The sequence below is a fragment of the Pinus tabuliformis genome, chromosome 8 (assembly GCF_031772625.1).
Source record: "Pinus tabuliformis cultivar Carrire ecotype Pingquan chromosome 8, CPIR1, whole genome shotgun sequence".
Taxonomy (NCBI): domain Eukaryota; kingdom Viridiplantae; phylum Streptophyta; class Pinopsida; order Pinales; family Pinaceae; genus Pinus; species Pinus tabuliformis.
Genome location: NC_142294.1, coordinates 703,795,877 through 703,808,675, shown reverse-complemented (window position 1 = coordinate 703,808,675; position 12,799 = coordinate 703,795,877). Strand labels below are relative to the sequence as shown.

Here is a 12,799-nt window from a genome sequence, read left to right as displayed (position 1 = left end):
TACAATTCCTGATGCTTTAATACCCCGCCTTAAGTCTTTTGTCATAATCACCCCGCGCCATTAACTTATGAGTCTCAATTCTGGATTGATATGTCTTGTAAGTGGGGAAGGAGGTTAATCGTTGTCCAACAAATCTGGCTAATGGATTGTTGCCTTCATCAATACCATGCCTCGACTTCAGCTGCTCTCCCTTGAACTCAAGTAAACTGTCACTGTAGATTGAATCCATTAATGCACAGGGTTCGACTCAATACTTTGTGGCTCCAAGGTTATGACTAATTAATTCCCACATCTTTTCATATCTAACTACGCTTTGGATCTGCTTACACCTAGCTGTCATGCAATCTTTAACCACATGATCTTTGGACACCATCCCACTAGTCTGTTGTTTTAATTTAATTGGAGATTGTCAATTCAAGGATTGAAGCTCCGTCCTTCTCCTTTGATATTTAATATTTTGCCTATGGGTTTGCACCCATTGCCAATTTTCCTTTAAACCTTCTTTAAGGGTTGGAACCAATTTCATTTGTACTAGGATTTGTGGTCTCATGGAATAAATTGGGATAACATAGAGCCATATATTTCCATCACTCCTACTCCTAGGTTGACACCATGGTTAGCCAATGTATCAACTTCCACATTGAGTTTCCTTTTAATATGGAAGAACTCAATTACTTCAAACTTGGAGATTTGCAAACAAATTCGATGCAACATGGGAGATTGCATATGCGTTGGGCCTTTTTGGGCTTTAATCACCTGCTAGATTACTATCACGGAGTCACTGAAAACCATCAACTCTTGGATTTCCTTTTCTAAAGCCAATTCTATCCCCTTCCATAGAGCTAAGAACACAACCTGGTTGTTGGTAGAGATCCCTAGGCCCCAAGCATATTTAATCTCTGGTTTTTCATTGAGGCCGAAAACAACCCCTCCTGCTCTAGCCACCCTGCCTATAGGCTATAATCTTGATAAAAGGGTAAAACCCATTTTTTCCAATGTTGGGGCAACATTGTGTAAATGTTAGGTTGACTAGGGCAAACTAGCCCAAAATTTGGGGTTGCATTCACAACCCCTCACATTTGGGAGCCCATGAAGGAATCTATAAATAGAGGAGAGTTGGAATCAAATTGGCATCATCGATTTGGATTGGAATATCTCTGATTTTCTTGAGCTGAGGCTTTAAGGGTTTTAAGACCCCTTCTCCTTATTTAGTTTTGGTGGAGGTGATCCCACTGTAGCTAGTCTCTCCTAAATTTGGTGGTGAAAGATTCCACCCTAGTCAGTCACCTCTCTTCATCCATTATCTGTTATCATTCATGATTGTTTGATGATTATTGATTTGGCACATTAAGGAGATCTTCTGGTGAAGCTTAAGGATTTGGTCTACGATTCTTTGAGCGTAGTTTGAGGGTTGTTTGTAGGTAGCAAAGGCACGATTTAAAGGCTTGTTGAACATAGTTCCAAATATAGCAAGAAGCAACGAGTTTCGTTTGATAGTCTGTTGGGGGACTGCAGGCTACAACCTAGCCGGAGTCGGGTGAAAGTGATTGGAAAAATGGACACAAATGAAGGATATTTTCTAGGCTGCAGGTACCATCAGGAAGAGCAACTAGACCCTATTCCCTAGGTCTATGGGATTTGGACTCCTATCATAGTAAGACAAAATAACACAGTAGATATCTATTAATATAGTTTATCTAGATTTGGTTAGCTATAGTTGGATTTGGTTACAAAATTGTTGGTATTTCAATATTGTATTGGTGGATTTATAGTTGGATACATCTACTGTTGTGGGCAACCAACCCTAATTTTTGTGAAATTGCTGAAGTACCACAATTACTGTCAACATTATAATTGTAGTATATTGTGCAACATTGGTTGGGTTCATTCTCTGTTTTCATTGAGGCAACCAACCCTAAATCTGTGTGATTTCATTGAAGCATTGTGTTGTTGTTGCATCTTTATATTTGTGCCTGCATACTATTATGAATGTATACTATAGATTCATTGAAGACGACCCTAGCCAAAATAGAAAATCGTTAGGGAAAAATTACCATAGGACATTATAGTGGTAACAAAGTTGGCCCATCCTGCTAGCTTGTGAGCAATTGGGTTGATGTCACGGATTCAGGGTCTTCAGGTAAGGCTTAATGGAGAATGGATAGTTTTGGCAACAACACCAGTAAGTGATGTCTCAGCTTCTTGCCCCACTTGGGATTAATATAGGAAATACCTCAACAGTGATGTTGTTGAGCAAGCCAACAAGCTTTGTACAATCAACTCCTTCCATGTTCAATGCCCTTCAATCACCAAATCCTGCCCAGACACAGGGTGAATTTTCTTTTGGTAATTTTGTTCAAGCATAACTAGTTGCTTCTGGTGGCATATCAATTCCAGTTTTTGGGTAGGGCACTTTTGGGAAACCCACTTAACAAAATATAATGGCTGCCACACCCATGACTTCCAAGATTGAACAAGCACTTGAATTGGAGGATAAAGGCACACAACGAAAAGCGGTCATAAGGAATTGGAATGATTTATGGGCTAGCTACATGAAAGACAAATAAGGTGATAATGATGGTCAAACCAAGATAGAAAAACAAAGTACAAGAGAAGTTGATGTAGGGGCAAAGGCATGCTCAAATGATTGGTCATGGCTATATCCTCCTAAAAAGAATAAAAGAGATCAATCTCTTGAATTTGATTGTATGGAGTCGTCACCTTACGATAGCAGTGAGGTTCAAAATAAGTTTGGGAATGATGGGGAGTTTGAGCAAGATTTATCTAATGGATATAATCTCGCCACCAATATTGCGTTTCCATGTTTATTTGATGAGAACCCTGAGTTTGAACCCTAGGGTATCTCGATTCTTAATGGAGAAGAAATGTTGAAATATGTAACTAGGTTCGGCTTTCATATTGACATATGTAATCATGATTTTATGTACTTCGTGTAATGAGAAAAATAACTTTGTTATTATTTTCTTGGGGCATGGGTTTCATGCTCAGGAGAAATTTATTTTTAGGTCAAGCTCCCATTGTGAGATCTTAGGGTTGGTCATTGAGTCATCAAGTCATTCAAACCCATTTGGGCATGTTACATGTTATAAGAAGAATTTATTTAAGTCAAAGTCAAGTCAAAAGGAACTCTCTAAGGACCAAGTCATAATGCGAAGAACAAGTCGGCCTTCACAATCTTCAAGTCGACCTCAAAGCATGAAGAAAGAGTCTATATATAGGAGGACCTCGACCTCACTCAAGGAGGCATTCAATCATCTTCAAAAAAGTCTGATCTAAGTAAAAAGAAGTGAGCAAGAAAGGACAGTGAAGGAGGAGATAATCTCCACTGGAAGAAAAAAAAAAGATTGCATTTGTTTTAGGGCTCAGATTTGTCACACGTGTGAGGAAGGATTAGGGCATCCACTTGTTGCAGAAGGACTGAGTTGCAGACCTTAAGGAAGCCGAATCAAGACAAGGAATCAATCTATCATTCAAGCCGAGATCACAAGTAAACCAACTCTAATCAAGCGAAGGAGTAAAGGGTTGAAGTTACCCCAAATCTGTCACACGTGCGAAAAGTTCTGTCCATTGCAGGAGGCCGAAAATTACAGTCAAGGAAGCCGAAAATTTCATACTAGTGTTGCAGGAGCAAAGGTTAAAAGTTGAAGAGGAGATTGTAGCTGAATCAAGAAGTGGTTAACTTTGACTTGGTCTTGGAGAAGTTTTTTGTCAAGGGTCGAGGCCTTGGAATTCGTCAAATCAGAGGTTCTATAAGAAGAATAATTTTGTGGGTTTTCCTACCAGGATTAGAGAGTTTTTGACCTTGGCTGATCACTTATATCTTGTGTTCTTGTGTCCTTGGTCTCATTATTCTATATGTTTTGGTAGCTGTTTTATGAATAGAACACATAATAATTATCAAGAAACAAAGAAGTGAATAAAGTAAAATAAAAATACATCACTAACAGTTATTAACCAAGAGAAATCATCTTATCTCACTGCCCTAGATTTCTCAACATGGTATTAGAGCTAAGGTGACAAATCAAGGAAGGGCAGCTCAATAAGGGACACTCAAGCACTCAAGAATCGAAGTTCTAGAAGGGTATCAAGGACATCAAAGAATCAAGAAGATCCTCTCATCTCCATGGCATTTAGAAGACAAGGACTACATCATCATCTTGAAGGAAGTGTGAAAACCCTAGATCGATCAAAAGAAGTCTACACTTAAGGAATTCTTGGGATCCTTGCTCTGTCATCACTTCAAAGAAGGAGACCTCAAAGACCCTATGTTTACTCAAGAAGAAAGGTATTGTCATCATCAAAGGAGTCAAGTTGATTTCCCTCTCTTTGGAGATAAGAGCCACTTTTGAAGGAAGACTTCTTCTCCAAGAAGAAATCTTCTAAAGCCATATCATCATCAAATCAGAGAAGGCAACAAATTGAAGATGTTTTCACCAAGGAGTATCTTCACAAGTAAGTGTCTTTATGTCTACATCTGAATCTAACAAAATGTCTTTTTGCAAGGAAAGCAACAAGTTAGATGGGGCTTCAAACTTTCTTACAAGGAAGAAAGGACATATTTGAACCTCATAGAAAATGAAGTTATGGAAAATGTTAAGGGCTCAATCGCTAAACCTCCAAAAGAAGAAGCTCAAGCTCATGCAAAATTCATGAAAGGGGAAGTAAGGGCTCAAAGGATTCTCATAGAATCTATCAAGGACCCCCTCATTCCCTATGTATCAAAATTAGAAACATCAAAAGAAATATATGACAAACTTGTAGAATTGTTCTTCGTAAGCACTGGAGGAGAAGTGATTTCGTTTAGGCAAGAACTCTAAAAGATGAAGATATCAAAAGAAGAAGGAATAGCCCATACTTTATGAGGGTATCTGAAACAAGGGATCAACTACAAGAGTTGGGAGAGATAATGTATAAAAGGGAAATGACTACTATAGTACTTAATGCACTACCAGAGGAATGGGGTAACTTTACATCAAACATCTACGGGAAGAAGGAAGCTTCTCCATTCAATGATCTATGGTCACTATGCAAAAGTGAAGAAACTAGGTTGAAGGGAAAAACTGATGTAGGATCAAACGAGCAAACTCAAACATATGCTGCCAGCAAAGAAGAAAGGAAAGTTTGGGAAATTTGGTCTTCAGAAAAGGAAGAAGAATATGGAGAAGGTTCAATGCTATGGATGTCAAGAATATGGGCACTACAAGAGAGATTGTCCTAAGCTCAAGAAGGACAACAACAAAAGAGGAAGGGAAGAAGCCCATATCACTGAAGAAGTGGAAGAAATTGAAAAGAAGAAATCCAAGAAGGAAAAAGTAAAAGATCTCTACTATGGTTGAAATAAGTTTCCTCCACCTAGTTCTTTTAAATTCTTGTAAAATATGGCTATCATGGTAGGAATCATTAGAAGCATGATAGGATGCATCATTTTAGGAGATGGCATCATAGGAGCATACGATTGAAGCAAGAGCTCATGACATCATCATAAGAATCTTGAAAGATAACTGAAGTATAATTCTATGACAATCATCATTAGAAGGAAGTAGCTCTTGGTAACCTCATTAGAAGCACTTATGGGTAAAATGAGAATCTAGTATAAAGCTCATCATACATCATTGGGAAGGAGCATCTGCAAGATGAGGATAATTAGGATCCTCTATTGGAATCTTCATTGGAAGGTTCATCTCTTAAAAGATGCCTCGCTAAGAATTCCACTTGTGATGGGATTCATTGTTTAGAAGAATGATGGTATGATGACAAAGGAATGCAGCAGGTCAAAGATATTTGAAACTCTCTCAATCAAGGACAGGAAGCTGTTGAGGGAAGTCTAGATGACCAAAGAAGAAAAGAGTTATGTATGCATATGCTTAAGTCATGTCAATGTATAGTTGCAGATAGTAAGGATGCATGCTCTACCTCATGAGCATGATTAAGGTAAATGGATTTCTTTCATTAAAAGGATGCATGAAGGCATGGTTTACATATTAACTAGATGAAATCAACATAATATGTCCTCATATGTAATATGAGGTGGTTGACAAAATGAAGGAACTATGATTAGGAGTTCCTGGGAAGTAATATGTGAATAAAGAGAAAAGAAGAGATCGTGAAAAATGCAACTATGGAAACGACAATCAATATCCTATAACTAGAATTGTCTGTGATATCTCTATGGGAAATATGTGAAGACCCTGGAAAAGTCTGAAAAGAGAGAAGGCTCTTGACAAATGAATATCTTGGAGATGTGTCAATATGAATGCAAGATGTTAATGTTGCAGCAAGCAGATGTCATGATTAGAGGCCATCACAAAAGATAATTTTTGATTTGATGTTCATATTTGATTTTGAACAATATCTAGATAGGCTAATACAGGGTTACTGAAAGAAAAGTGTGGATGTCATCTACAACTGATACTTATGTGGAAGTTTTAAAATTGGCAACTAGGGTCAAATTCGACTTTGGACAACTCCTCTGGGGAAGACAATTACAACTTTGAATTCCTCTCTTCGAGAGGACCAAAATCGATATAAATATTGTCTCATTTGGACAAGCGGAAGTGTGATTTTGAATTTTTGTATTATCTCATGCAAATTATTAAGGTCGGCCTCTCCTATATGTTGGCTCATCAAGCCCAATGGACACGTCTCTTGACCCCATCGAATAGTATATATAGAAGTGCTCCCTCACATTATATCATACAACTTATCTCTCTGAAATAGCCGCAGATAGAAGGTCATCTCCATTGAAGAAGGATGGGACTGTTTGTTATTTTGTTTGGGCTACTTTATGTGCTGGGTTCCCTAGGCTGGAGGCCGCATCTTCTAAGGAGTGTTTGGGCTTGTAAGAATTTTGTTCTGGGCTCCATTTACCCTCTACTTCAGATCTGAGTTATCCTGGAAGGAGCCGCAGACAATAGGAAGGGTTTTGTAATGAGAAAACCCTTCTTTTGGTAGGCCGCTATCCCTAGGTATCTACCTCATGCCAGCCGCAGGTCTTATCACGCTACACAGATGGTCATTAAGATGAACACAATCTATGGTTAAATCGCAGACCCTTATTCATCATAAATGGTTCGTATTAAGGTTTTGTTTATGGGCTGGATTGAGCATTAGGAGAAGGACAGAATGACTTCTAGAGAAGCCGCAACAGTAGATGTGTTTACAAGGGCTGTATCACAAGCCCTAACCTGGAGCAGCAAGGGCTAATACAGTAATGGTATATCCTCCTCATCTCTGCCTCCGTATTTCTACTATGATTGGGTCATCTATTGATCTAAGGGATGTGCCTCTGGATGTTCTATTGACAAGTCAATCTTGACTTTTTATTGTACTCTCTCTCTGCTGAACACTTGATTATAATAATAAGAAGAATTGATCAAGGGTTTTCCCCATTATGGGGTTTTTCCCTGGCTTGAGCTAATTCTTGTGTTCTGCTGTCTTGGCTCGTCTTCAACACTTACCGTTCATGTTCTTTCGTTAGTTAATGTTTAATGTGATTGCTAATGATTTAATGGGCACATGGTTAAAGGAAATAACTAACCTAAGCAAAGAACATGTTAATCCAAAATTAACATGGTATCAGAGCTGGGTTGAGGACAAGCCCAATAAGAGGGAAGGCAATCTCTAAGAAATACTGTCAAGTCTTCTTGACCTCCTTTTTATGGTTTCTAATGTTTAAGGAAAAGTTAAGTTATCAGATATTTTTCTGGGCATGATTACAAGATCATATTTTGTCAAATGGGACACATACCTAGGAGATCTAAGCTACTGTCCTTGACTAGAAGAGCAAAGAAATTAGAGAAGTAAAGAAGCATTTTTTTTGGAATCCGAGGAGCCAAGATATAAGCTTTGTCAAGGAAGAGACCTTTGGGAGAAAAAGCGAAGGTCTGTACTCAAATTATAGGGTCTGTATTGACCTCAGAAAGTTGGATTCCAAGTCATCTCAGAGATCTGTAATTCTGAAGTCCTATCCATTATTGAAGCTGCTGTCACTATTAATTGGAAGCATTTGTGAGCTGCCTACCTTTCAAGGCTGAGACATTAGAAAATCTGAACTGTTATGTCACATTTCTGGGCATATGTACTAAATCTTGAAGAAGGGTCAAACCCTTGATCGTTGTTTAAAAGTCTATACAGTGAGCTAAAAATAGCCCTACCAGCAAGGGAAGAATTAAAAAAAAATTCCTCACAATTTGATAGCCGCAGTTGTTAGAAGACTATTAAGGCTATAGATGACTGGTAGAGAGAGCTGAGTAGCATTCTGATATGAATAGCCAGACTACAAGCTTAAGGAGCAGAGACCCCCTCAAGCCCATGGCATCAGCATATTTCGAAGGCTTGACTTAAAAGTTTAAGCCTCCAAGAAAAGGAGTTGAGATTTCTTTCTCAGATATGTTCTCACCATGCTATTCAAAGGTACATGAACAGTCATCAAATTTCTGTCACTTTGTTTTACGTTTTGCAGAAGATGAGATCGTGTATCACTGTTCTAAGGCTATATATATATATATATATATATATATAGTTTGATCAGAAATATAAAGAGCAGACCTATGGAACCTAGTGACATGGATAGACTGCAGTAATGTTTTAACATATCACTGATGGATATCGCTCTCTATGTCGTGGATCGAAATTACAGTGAGACAAATCTCAATTATGGTCACAATATTACAGTGGTTCATTTATGACTTCCAATGATATATCTTTGCTCATTCTTCTATGGTATCTTTACAGTGGTATCAATATATTGCAGTGAGGGTATATTTTTGTTATTATATAGTGGTCAGTTATTTTGGAGTGACTTGTCTTGGCTCATACTCCATATAGAGGTAACACAATATTTTCTGAAGCCTGCATAATGAACTCATATGTTACAGTGAGTTATACACAGGTGACAGTAATCATGCCTGTGATGAATGGATATTGAATCTCATTATACGACTATGACAATAACCTCAATCTTTGATCTTGATGCATGTGCAATGACCATATGGCAGTATATGTATATGACAATATTCATTGTTGCATGTCCTTGATCTATTTGAGAATGGTTGATTGAACACTTTGTCAAATGATCACTCTGGCATCAGAGTTGCAGATTGAATAAGGGTGTTTAAGCTTAAAGATCCGCCTTCAAATTAGACAAAGGGTATCAGATCTTAAAATGAAAGCATTTCTTATGAAGCGGCGTTAGATAGATCAAGCATCAAATAGTTCATCCTCAGGCATTTACATCAGATAATGTATGATTTTCTTGCGTGAGGTACGAGTGGCATTAGACTTGCAGTTAGTCATACAGTCAGTCAGAATTAGAATAAGTATTGATATGACAGTCCAAAGGTCATTAATTTGCCAAGTCTCTGATATATGAAAAGTTTGACCTAAGTTGATCTCAGACATCTATCTCTCTGGTCCTCTCCAAATCAAATAAAGGAAGAAGCACAATCTTCCTGATTGCATTCATAAAGAAAAAGCAGTCTAGAAGACCCAGAACCAGTGTTGCACACATCGCGATCGGGATTTAATCGGCGCCGGGAAAAAAGCGGAAAAAATCGTTAAAATCGGGAAAAAATCGGAAAAAAGCGGGAAAAAATCGTTTGGCACAAAAATATTCATTTTTTTTCAATTTTTTTCAATTTTTTTAATATCTAAACCATCTACAACATAAAATAAATACATTGACACATAAATATGATAAAAAAACTAATATATAAGATGTTTAATATCATTTCTAGCGCTAAAATCACACATAACATTGAATCATGTCCTGAATAGTAAGTCCTGAGTCCCAAGTCCAACTCAGCCTCAAAATATCAACAAAAAATATGATAATGTATCTCATCATGTCATAATGTCATATACAATAAAATGAAAGTCTAATCCTATTGATTTCCTCTGCCCCTCTTGCGAGAAAATGGCACAACTTTCTCTTTCCCTCTAGATGTAGAAGCTGGTGCCTGTGGTGGTGGAAATGGCAGTGGAGTCTGACGTGCTCTAGAAGCTGAAGAACTAGTAGTAGCAGCTACAGGAGGCTGAGGTGGACGGAGACCACGTCCTCTACTGGTGGTAGTGGTAGCCCGGGTAGGCGGTGTCACCTCCTCCTCCTGCTCCTCCAACTCCTCCTGCTCCTGCTCCTGCTCCTGCTCCTGCTCCTCCTCCTCCTCCCCCTCCTCCTCCCCCTCATCCTGCACTAACCAATCCTCAGTGGGATCCATGAGAGGCCTCTCGGTCTCAACCCTCCATTCAGCAGTGGTGTCAATCCCATCCAATGAGATGGCTTCCGTATCAGGTGTCTTCTCTAGTTGTTTCACCCACAATCGAAGATTGTAGTAGACATAGACCATGTCATTAAGTCTATGGGACTCCAACCTGTACAAAGTTCATGAAATAATAAATTAATAATTAATATTATAAAAAAAATATTGTTTAAAACTTTAATGAATTCAAAAATTTATTTGGAAATTTGCAATATTTTAAATGTTTAAGTGTTAACCTATTGCGCTTCTTGTTGTGTATTTTTTCAAATACACTCCAATTGCGCTCACATCCCGAGGAGCTGCATGTTTGGCTGAGGATCCGCACGGCAAGATTTTGCAAAAGGGGTACTCTGCCACCATACATCTTCCACCATGCGTCTACAACAAAATTACAAAGAAAATTTTAAATAAACATAAGAAAAAAATGGAATTTGAAGAAACAATGAAATTTGAAACAAAGTTACAAAGTACATACTACAAACTAAAAAATACCTGGCATTTTAACCGTCCTATCAATGACAGCCATCTCAAAGCCAAATGTGCCAGCTGACAACTTATATTGCTCAATTTGTCTAGAGACCTCCATACGTTCTTCTGAAGTTCTCACCATCTTCTGGACACAGGTTAATAATCCTTCCACGACCTCAACATCAAAATTAAACCCACATGCATAAGAAAATGCAGGGTTCAGGAAAAGGCCAGCAGCATGAATGGGACGATGGAGTGTGTTGTTCCATCGCTCATCAATGACGTTCCATAGAAGGAGTTGTCTCTGAAACCCATCATCTCCCTTGTCATCATAGTAGGACCGAATGGCTTCTTTGGCCCTATCCATGGCTTCATACAAATAGCCCATTGCGGGCTTCTCACCATCAACCAACCGAAGAACCTTTACCAAAGGTTCTGTAACAGCGCACACCTCCTGCACTCCCGCCCAGAAGTCCTTCTGGTATGAAACTAGTCTGCAGACGGCCTCTCCTTCTGGTTTGCGGCTCATTGACGAAGCACGCCACTCCTCTGAAAGAAACATTCTCTTCAAATCCCACATAGAATTCAAGAGGGATTGAAGAGATATGAAACTCGTCGCAAACCGTGTAATGGCGGGGCGCACCAACTCTTTGTTGTTGGTGCATTTTCTCATCAAGCTAAGCACAAATGTGTGATTGTAAATAAATTTTGTGATGCTTTTTGATGAGTCAACAACCTCTTTGACAAAGGGAATTTTCCCAATGTCCTCTAACATCAAATCAATACAATGGGCAGCACAAGGTGTCCAAAATAAAGTAGGATGCCTGTCCATAAGCATTCTACCAGCAGCAACATAATTTGCAGCATTGTCCGTTATGACTTGGACAACATTTTCTGCACCCACCTCCAAAATAAACACATCCAGCAAATCACATAAAGTTTTTGCATCTTTGATTTGATGAGTTGCATCAACAGATTTGATAAACATAGTCCCCAAGGGACAACTAACCAAGAAGTTTATAAGGGTTCTCCCCTTTTGGTCAGTCCAACCATCTGACATAACAGTGCATCCTGTTTGTGCCCATGATGCCCTAAAATCCTCCAATCTTTGGGTGCAGTCACGCTTTTCATCTTGAAGAAGCCGGCCTCTGAAATCATGAAGAGAAGGGAGTTTGTACCCCGGGCCAACACTGGCAATAGCATCAACAGTAGGTTGGAAAAATGGATTATTCCTTATAATGCTGAAAGGAATATCACTCCAGAGGAGAAATTTTGTCATCAACTTGTCAGCTTTTTCTTTTTCAGTTCTTTTTAGCATTGAACCAATAGTTGGTTGTGAACCAGGTGTGGTTCGAGGAACAAAATATGATGATGCAGCTACCGGATTGACTGACGCTGCAGTAGAACCTGTGCCACTTGGCCCACTTCCTTCAACTGACCTTTTTAGTTGCCTTTTGAGTTCTTCTTTGGCGTCTCTAGTGTGCTCTAATTCTCCCAATGCTCTCATGGCTTTTTGGATAATTTCAGCATTTGTCTTTAGACAGGGCCCCACATCACGTCCAGGGATTTGTGCAAGGTGGAACTTCAACCTGTACACCCCCCCGAATATTTCCTTTCCACACAACTTGCAATACAAGTTTTGTCTATCATTCGGAGTTTTAGGGTCACCATATTCCCAGAAAGGATCCAATTTCCTTGGCATTTTTGTTTTTGAATTTTGAATTTGCAAACCTATGGAAAAATAAGGATTAGGAAATAGGAATTTAGGATTACATAAATGATAATAGTAAATACAAATTACAATTTAGCATTTGCAAAATTACAAGCTAATTATTTCCAAAATCCCAATTTCTAAACCCAAGTTACCCAACCAAATGCCAAAAAACAATGAAAAATAAAAAAAAATAAACAATGTTTAAAGAAAATGAGAAAATAAAAATAAAAAATTGGTTCTCATAGTCATAACAAATAACCCATCCCAAATCAATGAAAAATTTCCAAAAATTCTTTAAAAACAATGAAAAACAAAGTTTTTATAGAACCAAAACAAAAAA

The 12,799-nt window shown here is 38.4% G+C and overlaps 2 protein-coding genes across 3 annotated transcripts in view; one reads left to right on the top strand and one right to left on the bottom strand.

The window, feature by feature from the left end:
- The window catches only part of LOC149237559 (uncharacterized), a 225,235-nt gene that overhangs the window by 38,430 nt on the left and 174,006 nt on the right, over window positions 1–12,799 (top strand). The window lies entirely within an intron of this gene.
- On the bottom strand, window positions 9,627–11,023 carry LOC149237561 (uncharacterized). The gene is made up of 2 exons (XM_089366839.1): window positions 10,514–11,023; window positions 9,627–10,389 (listed from the first exon to the last, which is right to left on the bottom strand). The coding sequence occupies exons 1-2, from the start codon at window positions 10,639–10,641 to the stop codon at window positions 9,903–9,905; spliced, it is 615 nt and encodes a 204-aa protein (XP_089222965.1). The 5' UTR covers window positions 10,642–11,023; the 3' UTR covers window positions 9,627–9,902.